Source organism: Bufo bufo, chromosome 6 (assembly GCF_905171765.1).
Source record: "Bufo bufo chromosome 6, aBufBuf1.1, whole genome shotgun sequence".
NCBI classification, from domain to species: Eukaryota; Metazoa; Chordata; class Amphibia; order Anura; family Bufonidae; genus Bufo; species Bufo bufo.
The window spans coordinates 115,759,425-115,778,700 of record NC_053394.1 but is presented as its reverse complement, the minus strand read 5'-3'; the positions used below and the strand labels follow the sequence as shown (position 1 = coordinate 115,778,700).

General features: G+C 43.3%; 1 protein-coding gene across 1 annotated transcript; it reads right to left on the bottom strand.

The window, feature by feature from the left end:
- Positions 1-17,229: 17,229 nt before the first annotated feature.
- Positions 17,230-19,245, bottom strand: PPP1R3D (protein phosphatase 1 regulatory subunit 3D). The gene has a single exon (XM_040435923.1). It carries the CDS (start codon positions 18,675-18,677, stop codon positions 17,769-17,771), a length of 909 nt encoding a protein of 302 aa, XP_040291857.1. The 5' UTR covers positions 18,678-19,245; the 3' UTR covers positions 17,230-17,768.
- Positions 19,246-19,276: the final 31 nt, after the last annotated feature.

Genomic DNA, 19,276 nt, shown 5'->3' with positions numbered 1-19,276 from the left:
AACAAAAAAAGTAAAAATGTCAGCAGCAACGAAATACCACCAAATGAAAGCTCTATTAGTGAGAAGTAAAGGAGGTAAAATTCATTTGGGTGGTAAGTTGCATAACCAAGCAATAAACCGTGAAAGTAGTGTAGTGCAGAAGTGTAAAAAGTGGCCTAGTCATTAAGGGTGTTTAAGCTAGGGGGGCTGAGGTGGTTAATAGAGACAAAGGTAGCATGTTTCTTCTGAAGGTCAGCAGAGAAATCTGGATACAGAGAAATGTTCGCTGAGCCCAGCGAGATGGTTTGTGCGACTCTAGCTTGCGCCAGAATGAGATCCCTGTCACGCCAGTTTAGCATGCGGGCTAGTAGGGGTCTTGGGGGGGCACCAGGAGGTAGCGGCCTAGCAGGAACTTGGTGTGCCCTTTCGACTGTATACGCAGATGAAAAAACAGCATTGGGGAACACCTCTTTAAACCAACCCTCCAGGAAGGCTGCTGGATCTCGACCTTCAGCCCGCTCTGGCATGCCGATGATGCGCATATTGTTGCGCTGTGCGCGGTTTTCAAGATCATCACATTTTTGACGGTATAACTCCACAGATGCCTCTACTGCGGTGATCCTTGCCGGTAAGGGGTTGGTCAGATCCTCCAAGTCCGACACCCGAGTCTCGGTTAGCCGGACCCGCTCACGCAGCTGGTGCACGTCCTGGCGCAATAGGCCTAAGTCCACCCGTACCTCCTCTATCTTCCCTGTCAGGGAGACCTGGCACCCGGTAATGGCCGCCATAAGTTGTTGGTGGGAGGTTTGCAGGGTAAATTCGGGTTCAGCCTCTGCATCAGAGTGTGGCTGCTGTGTCATCTGGCTCCTGGTGCTGGCCGCACGTGTCGGTGACGGGGCCACGGCGCCATGTTGGGCATCCTGTCTAGCGAACTCCTTTAGTCACTCCGCCGCCATCTGCGCTTTGCTGGGACTCATGATTCAGGTCTAGCACTTACTGCTGACCCAGGTGATCTTGCCAGGTCAGAATTCGGCAAATGTAGGAGTCAGGATGGCTCAGGATAGCTGGTGGGAGCTGGGAGGGGGTATCTTTGCCGATATCCTATATGCCCTTTCCACAAAGTTTTTGTAATCGGAGATGCCCTGGCTCAGTTGTTCTATCAACCATGTTTGTATGAAGACGCGGGGGTCTTACCCCTCCGCGCCTTCTTCGATTCCAAGGCATCTCAGATTAGCCCTCCTAGAGCTGTTGTCTAAATACAGTAATTTGTTTTTTAGTTCCTTATTTTCTGCCATTAAAAATGTATTTTCTTTGGCTACTGTCTGCATTAAGTCTTCCACATCTGATGTCCTTTTTTCCACTTCCATCAAACTATCTTTATATTTTTGTACATCCGCCCTGAGGAGTCCCACCGACTCCCTAATGTGTCCAGTCTGGAGAGAGAGGTCCTGTATCGCCAGATTACATTTTTTTTATTTCTTGAAATATATCTTGCAGGCTTGGAGCCTGCTCTGGGGTATTTTTCCCCACCTCGTTTATCTGTTTTTTGCCTCTCTCCCCTATCTGCGAGCCCTCCTCAGATAGCACCAGGCCAGAATTTTCCCTCAGAAGAACTTCTCCCTCTTGATCTAAAGACCCATCTTCTTTCTTTTTCTTTGTGGGGCTGATCTGTCCACACATATTAGTCAAAAGGAGCTGCTTCGATCTTTCAATTCTTTTGGGCATTGGAGAGACCGAAGTGTACAGCTTCGATTGTCCCTTTGACTTTTTCCCTGTACCCTGTCTCGCCATCTTCTAGCCTCTCCCCTAACCACCCTTGCCTCCTCCCCCAGCAGCCCCAAGATGTTCACCAATATAGAGACCCGCAAAGGGGGGGAGTACCCATGCAACCTCAATAAACAACAATGTATCAGTCCAGCATACACAGATGTATAGAACAACCAGGTCTACTTTCCTCTAACCACAATCAATTAGCCATCCTTCTTTGCTTTAGTAGGTTAGTAACGTTAGTTAATTATAAAGTTTGCGGATTATATGACCGTCTATTTCAGAAGGTTGGTAGCCCATAGGTCATTGGCAATCCCCAGTAACTTGAATTGTTTAGGTTAATTCATATTAGTTCACATTAGTTCGTTATTTCCCAGTGTTCTCCCATATCATGTGTAACATTGCTCTTCAGTAGCAGCTCCCATATGTAGTGGCGTCTCAGTCTTCCCCAAGTGCGTTAAGGATTAGCCCATAGAAGTAAATTGAGTGGATTCCCCTTAGTGTGTCACCAGCTTTTCCAATTGCTCCAAGTACAGGCTAATCAGAGTAATCTATATCGATTAAAACTTTGTCCCACCAATCGTGGACTCCCCCTGCCACCTGTAGCCCACCGCTTAAGGTCTTATAGCCCGTAACCCGCAATCAATTGCGTTCCTCCTCCTCTGCCATGATCTAAATTCAGGGTGCCTACTGTATGTGAAGGGAGGGGGGGCACTCAAATCCCTCCTGTGTGTTTTAGGACCTGCTATCATGGCCCCCTCCAACCCCCCGGTCCGCACCCTCACTTGCTGTTATATCCAATTTTGAATAACACAATTCCAGAGATAAAATAAAAGGACATCTGTCTTCTCACCGCGCTGCCAGGGGGTGGAGGCAGGAAAAAGGACGCACACACCCGTCGGTCCGAGTCACCTACTGTCGCTCCTGGATCTCACATGCAGCTCCACTCTGCTCTCGATCTCCTAAGGCAGGGGGCGCTCTGTATGCTTGTACCACATACGGATGAGGAAGACAACCGGCAGGGCGGCAACAGGCAATGGCACAAGCGGCAAGGCGGTAGTCAGCCGAGGCCCGAAGGAGCTTGTGACCGAAGTGGTAACAGTAGCAACTTCAGGGCAGTAGTCAGGACGGCCCCAATCAGAACGGCCCCAGTGCGGCAATCGAATCAGCCAGAACGGCCTCGAGGCAGTAGCTGTAACAGCCTCAGAGCGATGGTCGGAGCGGCGTCAGAGCATTGGGTAAGAGCGGGCTCACATTGGGCTGGGAGCTCGAGCGCCGGAAGGGGGGTGCGCACGTCACCAGCGTGTGTCCGCACGCATGCTCCTCCTCCGTTACAGCCTGTGGAACACCTAAATGGTTAACAACGTTTGTAAAATCAGTTTTGAATACCTTGAGGGGTGTAGTTTCTAGAATGAGGGCATTTTTGGGTGGTTTCTATTATGTAAGCCTCACAAAGTGACTTCAGACCTGAACTGGTCCCTAAAAATTGGATTTTTGAAAATTTCTGAAAAATATAAAGATTTGCTTCTAAACTTCTAAGCCTTGTAACGTCCCCAAAAACTAAAATGTCATTCCCAAAATGATCCAAACATGAAGTAGACATATGGAGAATGTAAAGTAATAACTATTTTTGGAGGTATTACTATGTATTATAGAAGTAGAGAAATTGAAACTTGGAAATTTGCTATTTTTTCCAAAATTTTGGTAAATTTGGTATTTTTTATAAATAAAAATTATTTTTTTTTACTTCATTTTACCAGTGTCATGAAGTACAATATGTGACGAAAATACAATCTCAGAATGGCCTGGATAAGTCAAAGCGTTTTAAAGTTATCACCACTTAAAGTGACACTGGTCAGATTTTCAAAAAAAGGCCTGGTGAAATATGGCTGTGCCCTCAAGGAGTTAAGGCAATTCCTTGCATTACTGAAATAAATGGACTTTTGCATGATATTCAAATTTTTCGAGTTTCACCTGTAGGGGCACCAGAAACTGGTGACAGAGGCTGTGATTAAAATGCTGGGTCACTTATTTGAATTAAAGGAGTTGTGCAGTGTCAGATATTGATGACTTATCCTCAGGATAGATCATTAATAACCGATCAGCGGGGGTCCGACTCTGGTAGCCATGCTGGTAGACACTGAAGAGGACGCAGTGCTTGAACAGCTCTATTTTTTTGTGGAGTGGTTGTCGTGTGGTTGGTGTGTGTGTGTGTGTGTTTGGTATTGGATTTCCCTTTGCAGGATGTCCACTTTCACCCTGTCATCAACTGACCATGTCTTCTTGCACTGGCTGGTCTTCCGCTGTTTTGGAGAGCAAACTGAAATGATTGAGAAGAAACCGCGGAGGAAGCGGATGTGGGTGCATACTATACTTTCGCAGCGGGCCAGCAAAGGTCTCTTTGTTGGCTTGTACGCTGAGCTCCGTGCGCACCCTCAGAAGTTCTTCAATTATTGCTGCATGTCATTGTCTACGTTTGATAGGCTGTTGGGGGAGTTGAGGCCTTCCTTAACCTTCCAGGACACCAATATGCGGCAGAGTGTGTCACCTGAAGAACATCTTATTATTACTTTAAGGTAAGACTACATATATTATCTGACTAATACTTGAATGACACCCTGTTTTCAAATATATAGTTTTGTCAATGGCCTATGTCTTCTGAACTTTTCATCTTCAATGCATAAGTACGTAAAGATAATAGACATGTATTTAAAATCGTTCATTTGTATTCATAAACTGTATGTGCTTAGATTAGTCACACCATAATCCAGTTCCGCAGGGGTTAATAATTTAAATGCAGCCTGTAATGATGAGGACTCTTCACCTGTGTGTATATGTTAATTGTCTAGAACTTTATGAAGGTAAATGCTATTCCTTATTTAGTATTATCTAAGAATATAAACAATAGCTTTAAAATCTACCACTATGTGCTCAGTTCATTTATACTTTCCAGCCACATTGCCATTAAATAATGTCAAGAAGTAATAGTCAAGTAGTATATATTTGTAAACGTATGCTATTAAAGTGTATACATAAATTATTTTTTTTTCTTTTCAGATATCTGGCGACTGGAAATTATTTTTCATCTTTACATTTTGATATTCAAATGGGGACCTCCACAATTGCTGGCGTGGTACGGGCTATATGTTCCGCCATTTGGTTGACCCTGGAGGCTTCAGTGCTGCCACAACCAACCAGGCAGCAATTCCCAAATTGTATTGGTGCCCTTGACGGGAAGCACATACGGGTTAGGAAGCCATCGAACTCAGGGTCCCGATTCTATAATTATAAGCAGTTTTTATCTGTAGTTTTGTTGGCCTTGGCTGACAATGGGTTCTATGGAAGTATTGCAGATGCTCGCATGTGGAGTGCACATTCAGTATTTTTGCTAATAAAGTGCACATTCAGTGCACATTCAGTATTTTTGCTAATTCAGTATTTTTGCTAATAAATGGCGGGTTTTCCAGTTGGCAATACAGCTGGCACCACAAAATGTCAATGTGGTCATCAAGGCATGTGTAGTGCTGCATAACTACATACACACCTATGAGGCCACACCTGATGAAGACGCCCAAGTCTACAGTACAAAAAAAAGAGACAATGCAGCAGCACCCTGCAAATCAGATAAAGTACAATAATGGCAAAAATATTGGTGCTAATGCTACGCTTATTTATAAAGTGAGATGCTTGGCCAATGCATTTTGTACAAAACCATCTGAGCCCGTCTGCCGTACGTCAAGGCGATCTCTGTTAGACGGGTCCTAACACTAAATACTACCTGTTATGCGCCATAATGACCGCCATAAAGTTCAGGGAGTGTTGGATCCACATGCATGCTGGATTCACTCTGCTTTTTACCATTTTTGGTGCCATAATGGCAGGAAAGGTATAGAATGGGCTCGGCATACATGTTGGTACCTACATCCCTTGTAATGGAGGCCATTATGGCACCAAAAATGGTAAAAAGCAGAGTGAATCCAGCATGCATGTGTATCCAACACTCCCTGAACTTTATGGCTGCCATTATGGCGCATAACAGGTAGTATTTAGTGTTAGGACCCGTCTAACAGAGATCGCCTTGACGTACGGAGGACGGGCTCAGATGGTTTTGTACAAAATGCATTGGCCAAGCATCTCACTTTATAAATAAGTGTAGCATTAGCACTATAATTTTTGGCATTATTGTACTTTATCTGATTTGCAGGGTGCTGCTGCATTGACTCTTTTTTTTCCTCTAGGTCCTTGCCATGGCAGCGTGCACCTGCGCACTGGGAGGTGCTGACTAACCCCCTTTTTTTGCAGATTTACAATGCTGGAGATGTGGCACTCCAGCGAATCGTGCACTCCTGATTAGCCTGTCTGCCCCATAGGTTGATTTTAATTAGTTTCAGTATAAAGCTGTAGACTGCTCTCACTACATTCATTGGAAGCTGTCTGGCACAAGGAAAGGTATAGAGTGGGCTCGGTATGCATGTTGGTACCTGCATCCCTTGTAATGGAGGCCCTTATGGCACCAAAAATGGTAAAAAGCAGAGTGAATCCAGCATGCATGTGGCTCCAACACTCCCTGAACTTTATGGCTGCCATTATGGCGCATAACAGGTAGTATTTAGTGTTAGGACCCGTCTAACAGAGATCGCCTTGACGTACGGCAGACGGGCTTAGATGGTTTTGTACAAAATGCATTGGCCACGCATCTCACTTTATAAATAAGCGTAGCATTAGCACTATAATTTTTGGCATTATTGTACTTTATCTGATTTGCAGGGTGCTGCTGCATTGTCTCTTTTTTTTCCTCTAGGTCTTTGCCATGGCGGCGTGCACCTGCGCACTGGGAGGTGCTGACTAACCCCCTTTTTTTGCAAGTCTACAGTACACCATCAGGAAGAGACAACATTACTACTTGGATGATCTGGATCTGCTGGACTGAGAGTGAGGGAGTTATTTTCTGATTATTTTATGTCCCCTATCGGTTCATTCCCTTTTCACTAGTAGTCCTCAACTCATGGAAGTTTGTGTTTGCCAGTATTTTTTGCTAACCTGGATGGTTATTTTTTAGTTAGTTTGGGGATTTTTTAGTTAGGGACTCGCAAGATAATGAGGACCCTTGACGTGGATTGCGAACTTACATATTTTGCTTACATATATTGTTTATAGCACGGTATGTGAAATATGTACTAATACCTTATTCATACAAAGTGTACAATTTTGCCTCAAATGTATGCATGTTTTCCCATCACCATTAATAAAGTTTTAGTGGTGCTGATTCTCATGTTTTTCAAAATATCTGTACATGTGTAATGGCGATTATTTCTAACATGTTATGTATATATGTCTAATAAAGCTATTTTGTTATAATACAGTTTCTACACAATAACCGCAAGAATATGATTGTGTGTGTATAATTGTTTTAATAATTACAATAGTTACCGAAAGTGTTTAATAAAAGTGTAAAATGATTATTGTGTTGTCTGTGTTTGTGCAACATAAAAAGATAATTATGCCCTGTATATAATAAAGTGAACAAACTATAAAAATTTGGAACCAAAAACTGTTTATTAACACAGAAAATTGTCAACTAGATTATTTTTGTTTTTGTAATGTAAAAAAATAAACATTTTGGCAAAGAAATATATTATAAATTTACAATACGCCTAGATGGCGAGGAGGGACCGTGATGCTGAGAGGCAGGGTAGCCAGTTTCGGAAGGGGTCCCAGAGTACTGGGATGGCCTTGTTTGAGAAGAGGGGGACACATGGTGAGCGTAGCTGGTTTCCCCCTGATTCTGAGAGGCAGGGTAGCCAGTTTGGGAAGGGGGCCCAGAGTAATGGGATGGCCCTGTTTGAGAAGAGGGGGGCACATGGTGGGCATAGCTCGATTCCCCCTGATAATGGGGCCCATATTGTGGAATAGGTGGGCCATAATGAGCCTTGGGAGGAGGGAAATGTTGTGGACCCTGTGTGGGCTGATGCATTGGCAGGGGGCAAAACATGTGCCCATGGAGGTGCAAATTTTCAAGGGCAATAAACATCTCTGTAGGGTCGTTGGGGGGAGTGGCTGTCTCCAGAGCAATTTCAATTGCCATTCTTGTTCGCATTAATCGTTCTGGAGGCAGCTGGCGCAAAAAATGGTCCAGACTCCGGCCAAACAGATCGTGATGATCCTCCTGCCGGGCTCTAGATAAATAATCTAGAACTTGCATATTGACATTAGTCTTGGCAGGAGGCATTGGCCGGCGTCTGGCCCGGCTGGGTAGAGACAAACGGGGGGAAAATCTGCAGGATGTTGCAGGGGCGGGTCCAGGCACACTCTCAATCTGCCCAGCCCCAGAGGTCGCCTCTTCTTCAGATGCACTGGAAAGCTGGCAGACTCTTCCTCTTCCTCTAGGTTGTCCTCCGTTCTTCAAAGAATAGAATAAAAAATAAACATTACTATAAGAACAATATTTATGATTACAATTAATAATTGCACATATTCCTATCATGAGCATAATACATTTGTCACATAGTACTACATGACCTAAAATACATATGAATTAGCTACATTGTGCAAATGAAAAGTGTCATAAATTCCTATTCCACTTGTCATGTTCTTCAACTACTTTTGATAAATAAAGAAGGAAAGGGAATGATTGCTAACGCCTACTATGACATTAGACATTTTTAAATTGTTAACAATCACAGTACCTACATAGTCTACCTACAGTGTTCATAGATTTCAGCTAGGTATACCCGACAACATGACAGCCGGCAATAAGTTGCGTGTAGTGCTGCAGTAAATTATTATTGAAGCAATTGAGTATTCTTTTCATAATTAAGTAATATTATAAGAACAAAAAAAAATTATATACTCCCCCCCCCCCCCCCAAAAAAAAAACATCAGACCACCTGCCATCAGTCCCCAACACCCTTTGTTCCACCCTGTGCGATCAGCCCAAGTGCATCAGTTCCCCCCTGGCCCATCGTCTCCATTCCCCCTGTGGCCTCAGCTCTCCCCCCTCTGTGCCATCAGCTGTCCCCCCTTGTGCCATAATCTCTGCTGCCCTGCTCCTCCTGACACCCGGAGTGCACAGTGTCATTGGTTGCTATGACGCCGTGCACTCCAGGCGATTGGCCTTAGTTGCGCATTCACCTTTCACCAACTTACCTTTCCAGCAGGGCCACCCGCTACACTCCATAGTTTTGTGCTGCTCTGCGCCTGACGTCACACAGCGCATCAGGTCACGGTGTGCTTGCGTCAGGAGGTCAGTGCAGTGCAGGACCATGGACGTACCGTTGAGTGTCTGGAGGCCCCCTGCTGGAAGGGTGAGTATTGTGGGCCAGCTGGAGACTACGGAGCAGGAGTAATAGCAAGCACTTCACTCCCACTCTGTGGTCACGTGACACAAAATAATCATCAATGCAAAACATTTACAACAAGGAATTGTTGATGTCTAATTACTCTAATCTGAGAAAATATGGGGTTCAGCGGCACTCCTTGTTGAAGGTTGGGAGGTGCTCAGTGGTAGGGGTACGTGCAATTATTATCAAAAGACCACGGCACTCTGTAAATATTTTTAGTTGCTTATTTTATTTCATATCTTTAGGATATATATTTTTCTTTTGTATATCCATCCAAAAGTAATAGCCACTGGCCAACGTTTCGGTCTAATGTTAGACCTTGTTCACGGCCTATTATATAAATAAGTACATAATTACATTTAAATATCTATACTGATCAGGCACAAAGTTAATTACATGCATATCGTGATAACAAAATGGACAATGTTTAAAGAGATATAACATTGATAAGGGGAGAACAAGACGTCTATCATCGATGAGAATACATAATGGGAATACAAAATATGGATGGGTCCGGTTCTACATTGGTGGGACAAAATGTCAATGTAGTAGCCAGTGTGTAAAATGTACTTACGCACGGAGCTCCATGACTTTAGAGAGGAACATCAGCTGCTCCTTAAATATATAAGGCCTTTTCTTTGGTTGTGGCAGAACCACTACATCCATGATGTTTGATTTCTTTGCGAAATTGGTCTCGGCAGCTCCGCCGACGATTCTTGACCTCTTCAACTTGTAATAAAATGAGAAGAAATGAAAATGTAGGCAAATATAAAATTCGACAGAGGATTACATATTTCTTGACCTCTATACTAGGGAGGATAAACGTATGACATGGACTACATACGAGGGAGGATAAACGTATGACATGGACTACATACGAGGGAGGATAACGTATGACATGGACTAGATACTGAAGGAGGACAGCAAGGATCAAACATGTATACATTGTCTACTTACTCAAATTATTACAACTTTGCCCTTGGGTTTTCTCTCAGATGGTGGCGAAAGCTGTTGTGTTACCTCCAACCAGGCCGCATCCTTCTTATAGCGGTCCTGGTACTCAACAAATAAACAACGCAAATCCCAGTCCTGCACAAGGACTATCAGCTTCTCGATGTCCATCATTTTTGCTCCGCAAGGGCTGAGAAATCTTGCTGCTATATTTCAAGCTCCTGTCTCAAGCCAGACGATGAGAAACTCCTACTTCCTGTCTGAGATGCCTTGAGTGTTGCATCCGGATACAATGCGTTTTTCACGCAGCCCCATTCACTTCTATGGGGCCTGCGTTACGTGAAAAAATGCAGAATATAGAACCTGCTGGGATTTTCACGCAACGCACAAGTGATGCGTGAAAATCACCGCTCATCTGCACAGCTTCATTGAAGTGAATGGGTCAGGATTCAGTGCGGGTGCAATGCGTTCACCTCACGCATTGCACCCGCACGGAATTCTCGCCCGTGTGAAAGAATTGTGCCATAAGGGGGTCATCAATAAACATAAAAATAGCAGAGTTGGATTCTGTTGACATTAGCACATCACTAAAGTCAGACAGTTTAAGAGGGTTATTCTGGTGAGCCAAGCGCTGGAGTCCATTCAGTACCTAACACAAGTCCCGAAGGCACAACATTCCTGAGCACCTAACTATCCGCGACTCTTTCCCCCCAACAAGATTTCATTCTGTACTGTATATATGAGGACTGTGGAGTCCAGAGCGCAGCTTGACCTGGAGCTGCTCAGTGCTGATTTTAGCAAAATAATTCAAATACATGACTCAGCATTTCAATCAAGGTCCCTGCTCTGTCCTCAGCCTCTCGGACACATAAAACAGAACAAACATACCACAGTAAATGTGCATAGAAAGTTTATTGTGTAAGAGATTTTTCTGAGTTAAAGTCAAATTCCAAATACACTAATTATTCTGTGATAAACAAAAAATAAAATTACAAAATTGAACAAACGTATTTGGCTACTTTCACACTGGCGTTTCTGGGTCCGCTTGTGAGATCCATTTCAGGGCTCTCACAAGCAGCCCAAAGCGGATCAGTTCAGCCCCAATGCATTCTGAATGGATAAGAATCCATTCAGAATGCATCAATTTGGCTGCGTTTGGTCTCCGTTGCGTTTTTTAGACAGTCACTAAAACGCAGCTTGCAGCATTTTGGTGACCGTCTGACGATGCGGAGCCAAACGGATCTGTCCTGACTTACAATGTAAGTCAATGGGTACGAATCCGTTTTTCACTGACACAATATGGTGCAATTGAAAACGGATCCGTCCCCAATTTTGACTTAGACTTTTTTTTGAATGAATAATGCAAACGGATCCGTTCTTAACGGATACAAGCGTTTGCATTATCGGTGCGGATCCATCTGTGCAGATATAAGACAGATCCGCACCGAACGTGAGTGTGAAAGTAGCCTAAGACATAAAGGTCCAACAGTCTGATCATATTGTTACCAGTAGTAGGCTTAATAACCAAAATAGCACTTAGATGTCGATTGATATATTTGGCACAAAACTTTGAATCAGTACAAGTTTATTATCTAGAAGCCAGCAATGTGATGTACTATTATTTACTGTATGTGGGACGCACAGTGGTACAGATCTCCCAAGTGGTCAAATTAGTCAAAATTACAGATGCCAGAGATGGGAGAAGGATAACACCCTAGACTTCCTCCAGGAAGTTTTACAGATCTTGTAAAGTTACAGTAATTGTATGCAGACAGCAGGCAGTGTGGGGCGGTAATATTTCACGATGTAGGAGGAGTATGTAGCACACAAGATTCCTTATGACATCTCTGACTCGCCCATTATACACTTCTCGTATCCAGGGGTTATGAACACCCTGCAATCCATCAGCGGTGGCCGTGCACACTATAGGAAAAATGCTGGCTTATGTGTACTCCCACAGTCCCGGCCACCAGAGAGGCCAGGACTTTTCTTATAGTGTGCAAGCACGGCCACCGCTGCTGGATTGGAGGGTGGTCCTAACCCTTGGTCCTAAACGAGCAGTGTATAATATGATGCGAAAATGAATTAAGCCAGCAAAGTACATTAGTAAGCGCCTTGTATTAGCTTTCTCTACATGATAAATTGTATTTGTTACAGATTAACCCCTTTAAGGAAATAAGCAGGTGCAATCTGGTGCCGAATCTTAAAATTACAGATTTTGTAATTTTTCAGTTTCTTACAAGTTGGCACTAGTATAGGGAATTGTAAGGCCTCCTGCACACCTGGCACCTTTACTGTACATCCATCTTTCTCTGACTTTATAACGCCTAGAGATTTAAGGTTACAGGAAAATCTGTATTATTGCAAATTGCCCATTCTAGCAGCTTTTATGGAGTCAGCTCTCCATCATAAACTAATGGCAGGACTTTCCTGTCTTTGGATTAGTGACAAACCTTAAAGGGCTTTCCGGGACATTATAATCGGTAGCCTATCCCTAAGATCAGATTGCTGGGTGTCCGACTCTCAACATCCCCATGACTAGCTGTTTGTATGGCCTGCAGAGCTCGGGATAGTGCTGAAACCTACTGGTTGGCAGATCAGTGCCGTACGTTCTTTGTGGCTGTATGTAGCTCTGTCCTTTTCACTTGGATGGGATGGAGCTGCAGTACCACGCACAATGTAAAGCGCTGGAGAAGAGTCTGCAGAGGTCGCTCAACTGCCGAGGCTGATTGGTGGAGGTGCCGAGAGTCAGACCCCCTGCCATACTGATGATTTATCTTGAAGACATGATTCTAGGGGACATGATTCTTGTGACAGTGTTGAATTACTGTAGTGTCAGATCACTCCAGAAGCCAATGTGACTTTTAGTTAGACGTGAATACCATAGCACTATTATGGTGGAGCCACATGTTCAGGTTTTCTGATGCAGTTTTTGAAGCCAAGACCAGATGTGTATCATAAAGGTAAAGTACATTTGAAGAACACACTCTATCTCCACTCATTTTTTAATCCACATGACTTCAAAAGGTGCATCAAGGCACCTGAAAGTCTAAACCCAGTATAACTGACCATGGATTTGCATTGCATTATGCTTCAAAACCGCAGTAATAAAATGACACAAAATTCCAACTTTAGTTGTAGTAGTTTGTTTCTTATAACTGATAAGGCTAAGTTCACATTTGAGTAGGGCGTTCCAGTATGCTGTTCTGGCAGAGGAGCATAGCCGGACACCACCACAGCCCGCTGGATGCTTATCCTCTATAATGGAATCGGTCGGATTATTGCTGCACTCGAGTCTCGACGGATCTCATTATAGCCAAGGGTATCCACCCTGTCAGTGTGCTGCCATGCCAGATACAGCAATTCCAGTATTCTGCTCAAAATATCAGAGTGCCGTATACTGATGTGAATGTAGCCAGTTGTATAAACTGGCAGCATGTACACACTGTCACTGAGGAATACTGCATTCCCCTCTGCATTGCCGGCTATACTGTGTACTTTGTCACACAAACCGCCAGTCTGTGCCGAAGACCTTATTCATGCACACTAATGTTATTCAGTGCAGTTTTTTACACTGTCCATACTGCAACTATGCTGCAGGCTCAATTATCCATATTTGTATAGTATGCTAACCACAGACTCCTTGTATACACAGGTCCATGTACTTCTGTAATAAAATGGCTGAGAAATTATAGAAAATATTGCATAAAAACACTGACAATACAGTTGAAGAGGTTGTCTGATTAAAAAAATACATTTTATTTTAGAAATGGTGCCAACCCTTGTAAACGGGCAATGTCTGGATTTAGGGCTCATGCACACGAACGTATTTTTTTTCCGTGTCTATTCTGTTTTTTTTTTTGCTGACTGTATGCGGAACAGTTTACTTCAATGGGTCCACAAAAAAAAAAACGGAAGTTACTCCGTGTGCATTCCGTTTTCGTATGTCCGTATTTTAGTTCCTCAAAAAAATAGAACATGTCCTATTATTGTCCGCATTACGAACAAGGATAGTACGGTTGTATTAGGGGCCAGCTGTTCCGTTCCGCAAAATACGGAATGCACACGGATGTCATCCGTATTTTTTGCGGACCACAAAATACATACGGTTGTGTGCATGAGGCCTTACAGCTCGTCGCTGTTCACTTGAATACCAAAAAAGGAAGAAATCAATTTTGTAATAATACTAATTGTGGAGGGGGGGCTATAGAAGAAACATGCAGTACTTTCAGTCTGTATTCATCAGCGTATTGAAATACAATTCTGTTAATAAGCCCTAAGCTATTTACTTTGGGCATTATAAATTTGTGGGTGAAGAATCGATAATGTGATCCCTATACAAACTAACATACTGTATGCAGTCTGTGCAGCGTGAAACAGCATCCCCTCATAAATCATTGTATGTTTCTTAGCTACTGAAACATTGAAGAGAAGACTTTACGCTGACCTTTCATTTCACCAGTTCAAAGACCGGCGATTTAACCCCCTTCCTGACCAGGTGCACTTTCATTTTTTTTTTTTGTATATGTGCCTTTGAAAGCCATAACTTTTTTCCGTTAGGTTATGTAAATAATTTTTCCGCCTTTTTGGTGATACAAAAGGAAAAATAGTGCAACTAAAATACTTTTTAAAAATTACATCCCCTTTCCATAGTGGTCATTTTGATATAGGGGGTGTATAGGTTATGGTTGGGAAGGGGCAGGAATAAAAGCTGCAGTGTGACTTGTGATTTTTTTTTTTATATTATGAAGGTTTTTTTTATACTTTGTGTCTCTTTGTTATGGGGGAATACAGTCCCCAGAGGCTTTACAAAGCTTTGAAGCCTCGGTGCAGAGCTGATCTGGGTCTGCTAAGATCCAGCAGTTCATGCAGACACCTGGCCCACAGCAATCACTTGATCACTAGGGCAGGAGGCGGCGGCATTGCTGCCTCCTGGTTAGTATATACAGTGCTCATTGACACTCCTGTAAAAACTTCCCTGGGGGGAGCCCAGCTGTCGCTGACAATTTTCTCCCCACTACCCCAGCTGCACGATTATCTCTGCTAGGATGTTCAGGAATGTCCTTGCACATAAGCACAGACCCCCTGGGAGTATATAGTCAACCGGTGGTCCGTTTAGCTAACAGACTTATATATTTTAACTCCAGCTGAGTGCAATCAGATATAAGTGGAAACTATAGAGGTTGAAGAATTAGTAGTCACGACCAGCCTGCAACCATGCAATAGCAATTATGCTATCAGCATAGAGTCTAACGACTTATCAGTGAACAGTCATGCAAGGCCTTGTTCACATCTGTGTTAGAGGTTCCAATCAGGGCCTTTGTTGCAGATTCCATGAAAAAGAGCAGACAAAAAAGTCCTAAAAAAGCTGACATCTCAATCGGTTCGGCTCCTTTGGTTTTAGTTATCTGCCTAATCCAGCAATTCCATTATTTTCATTGTTCTGCTCCATTAATGGAGCAGATCAACAGAAATAACTAGTGCAAATGTGAACATGACCTGATCATGTCACTCTAATGAATGCGTCATTTTCCAGTGTAAGCAGCTCCTGTGCGTTGTGGTGTGTAGTTCTGGCCGGAGCAGAGAAGCTTCTAGCAAGTCATTTACCTTCAGTGAATGAATTCAGACTTCATTATAGATTTACAAACCCTGTCTACAATTTAAAAAGCATACTACAAGTTTAGACGAGGTGGGTTGGTGTACATTTGGGGCATTTTGCTAGAAGTTAGCCTCTTACTCTCCCTTACGTCAGCTGAAGCTGGCAACTATATATATCATGGTTAGGAGATAAATGTTGATGAATACAAGACCCATTTCTTTTCAGGCACATCTTGGGATCTCAGGCAAGTTGAAGCAAGTTGCTATGTAACAGCTGACTGTGACTAGTGATGTTTGTTTCAATAAAGTCATGTAAGAAGACAAGATAATATTCTGTAGTAAGTATGAAACATCCTGAAGATTTAGTACAGTTGCATAACATGGAGCCCTGCAGTCCTGTCGCTGTGATTTCTTGTGTACATAGTTTAGGCAAGTTGTATATAAAATAAGAGTTTGCATAGTTCATTATCCCATTATCCAGAAATGGCCTGTTGATTTGAGATAATTGCATGTTACATCAAGCTATACTATAGGCAAAGGTCCAGATCACTCATTGTTTTTTCCTGAAGCTGTTTTTCTGGGTAGTTTTGACCTGAGATTTTTTTAAATCATGCCCATGTTTGCCATTTCCTGAAGAACTGCAAACCTTCAAGTCTTAAACTGGGCTCTAACTATCACTGTTTCAGATCTATTTGAGTTTAAGGGACTTGTGCTGCTCAGGCTCAAATGTGCTTAACAAGACAGCCATTCTCTGAAGTAACGGTCCCTTTATATGGGATGATATCACAGCAGATTGTCGGGAAAGAAGCGTTTCTTCCTGACAATCTGCTGATCGCTAGCAGAGGAGACCGGTGCATTTACATGCAGCGATCTCCTTCAGAGTATGGGGAGGAGCGATCACTAATGCCATCGCTTTTCTCCATAAGTACTTGTTTGCCGGCAGGATATTGTGTTTACAGCTTTAATTAACAGTGTTAATTGGGTTATGGATTCCGTAACCACGGACCATAACGAAATTGCATGACGGAATGCCTTTAGAGGCATTCCGTTATTCATTCCGTCATAATAGAAGTCTATGGTCTGCATAACGGATCCGTACGGTTTCCGTTCTGCAGGAGAGGACTCCAGCATAACGTAAACTGGACGTTTCCGTTATACAGGCCATAGACTTCTATTATGACAGAATGAATAACGGAATGCCTCTAGTCATTCCGTTATGGAATTGCGCTATGGTCCCTGGTAACGGAATCCATAACGCAATTCAGTAGATACCACAACACGAACCCGCACTTCAAAATATGAAATTTGCTCATCCCTATATATAATGTTCTTTTCATTGGAGGCTGTAAGTATAAATCTTATGCTTTGGTTATACAGTGGTCCCTCAAGTTACAATATTAATTGGTTCCAGGACGACCATTGTATGTCGAAACTATTTTAAGTTCAGTAATCGGTTCCGAAGCCCCCAAAATGTCATCCAAGATAAGGGAAAATGAAGATTTAAGAAAAATAAGCAGATAACTAAGACAGATAAAACAAGTCCTTACATATAACAGTCAGAAATAGCTGCTAACTAGCAACTAATCCAGCATTTTTACCAGAGAAGTGGCCTTGATTGCTTGGCTCTGAGTCTGAGACATTGTAGGTTGAGTCTAGTTTCAACTTACGATGGGTCAGAAAAGACCATTGTGTGTTGAAAAGATTGTATCCTGAGGGATCACTGTGTATTAATGATTGAGTAAAACCTTTAGGGTATGGGTCACACGGTCAGGTTTCTGGATGCAGTTTTGGAAGCCAAGACCAGAAGTGAATTTAAAAAAGAGGAGAAGTCGTATCTGTCTTTTATACTTTCTCTCCTTTTATGATCCACTCCTGATTTTGGCTTCCAAAACTGCATCAGGAAACCTGACCTTATGGCCGCCCCTTTACTCTTCATGTCCTTATCTAATATCTCCAGCACAATAGTTAACAGCATGCACCAGCAGGCTACACACAGCACGTAATACATAGTCCAGCAGTAATCACCAGTGACAGGGCTTATTCTAGATGGTGTTTATCCTGAACACACTGGAAATCTATTGTATCCAGGTTATTTTTTCAGTAAAAGATTGTAACTGCATGAGAGCTACTCGATCAGATGAAATGGATCCAGCTTTGCTCACAGTCTTTTGGTATTTTAAGTCTGTAGCTTTTTGATATAAAGGTATAGTTTTTCCCGTAGTTGTTATCCCAGTAATCTTTGCTGCCAACCTGGTACTTTATAGCAAATTGTACCATTGAGCAGATTTGCTGGAGAAAAGGTGGTAATGGAATAACAAAGGCAAATACGTCAGTGTTAGGAACAGCCGTGTCATCGCTATTTTGCCAAATTGCCCGTACTTCAAAATGAGTTTTCCAGTTGGTGAATGAATACCGCACTGAAACCATTTTCTCAAAGGCAAGATTCATCACTCGAATAGTGCCAGAAATCCCTAGCTCCTCCGAACTAGTAACTTGCTCTAAGCAGACACAGTATTCCTGCAGACGCTCCGAGAGATCTCCACACTCTGCAGGCTGTTTGAAGTCTGGCTCCAAATATTCAATGGAAACTTCCAAATCTTGGCTACAACACAAGTCTGAGTTGATCGACAACCGCGAGAGAACGTGTAGAGGGATGGTTGGGTTGTCACCAGTGTTGAATACCTTCACTTCAGCCAATTCCAAACCAAGTGAATCTGCAAACCTGACTTTATGGCACTGAGGCCGACATTTGCCGGTGTTTCTTCTCTCTGGAGAACAAGGCAGGGACTTTGTTCTGCGGCGCATTATAGGTCGCAATTCCGGATCGCAGCTGATGCTCACCTTTTTCTCTGGCCGATGGGGGCGGCCTGCTCTGTGCTGCTCTTTGGTTAAGCAGACTGCTGGTCTGCCAAATCCTTTAGCCAGTTGTGCATTTTGGTAAAGGTTATTAATGGAACTTAAGCTGCGGGGGAGGCCAAGCTCAGCTTGTACTTTGCGGCTGCGAAGCATTATAGAAGGATGCAGCGTGGAAGACATGGTCATCTGATGACGAATGGTGAATGTCTACATAATGGAGTTTATCCAGTAGCTTTTTATCCTATTTGGCTGCCCTGTGAGAAGTTGGATGCAGCAGATGCTTTAGTCCCAGCGGCAGTCCAATCTGCGCAGAAGCCCCTTATCTACAAGAATGGAGGAGAGTAAATGCACCTTTTCCAATTCCGGGTTTAGCAGAAGCTGTGTGCTCACACCCCCAGTCTGTCAGCGGCAGATGACCTTATGAATGAACACTCCCACCAGACGGCAGACAGCACTGGAGGACATGATTCAGCTGGTATTCAGTGCTGTGCAGGCAGGAATATGACAGAGCTATAACACCTTACCGTGCATTTCCTTCCTGTGCAGCAGCCATAGGGGAGGGAATAGTATTGCTGCGTGTCAGCTGTGTGCATGTCCTTCCTGGTGATTGGATCAGTGCCTTTTCATATTGTCCTGGCCCGGCCTCTCTAGTAGAACATTCCTTCCCCTTGGGCCACACAGTCAGGATTCTGCATGCAGTTCTGGAAGCAGAAATCCTAAGGAGAGAAAGTATAAAGGACAGATACGACGTCTCCTCGTTCTTGAATTCACTCCTGGTCTTTGAT

Excerpts from the sequence above, each read along its gene's own strand:
- PPP1R3D (XM_040435923.1), bottom strand. The coding sequence starts at position 18,677 with ATGACCATGTCTTCCACGCTGCATCCTTCTATAATGCTTCGCAGCCGC.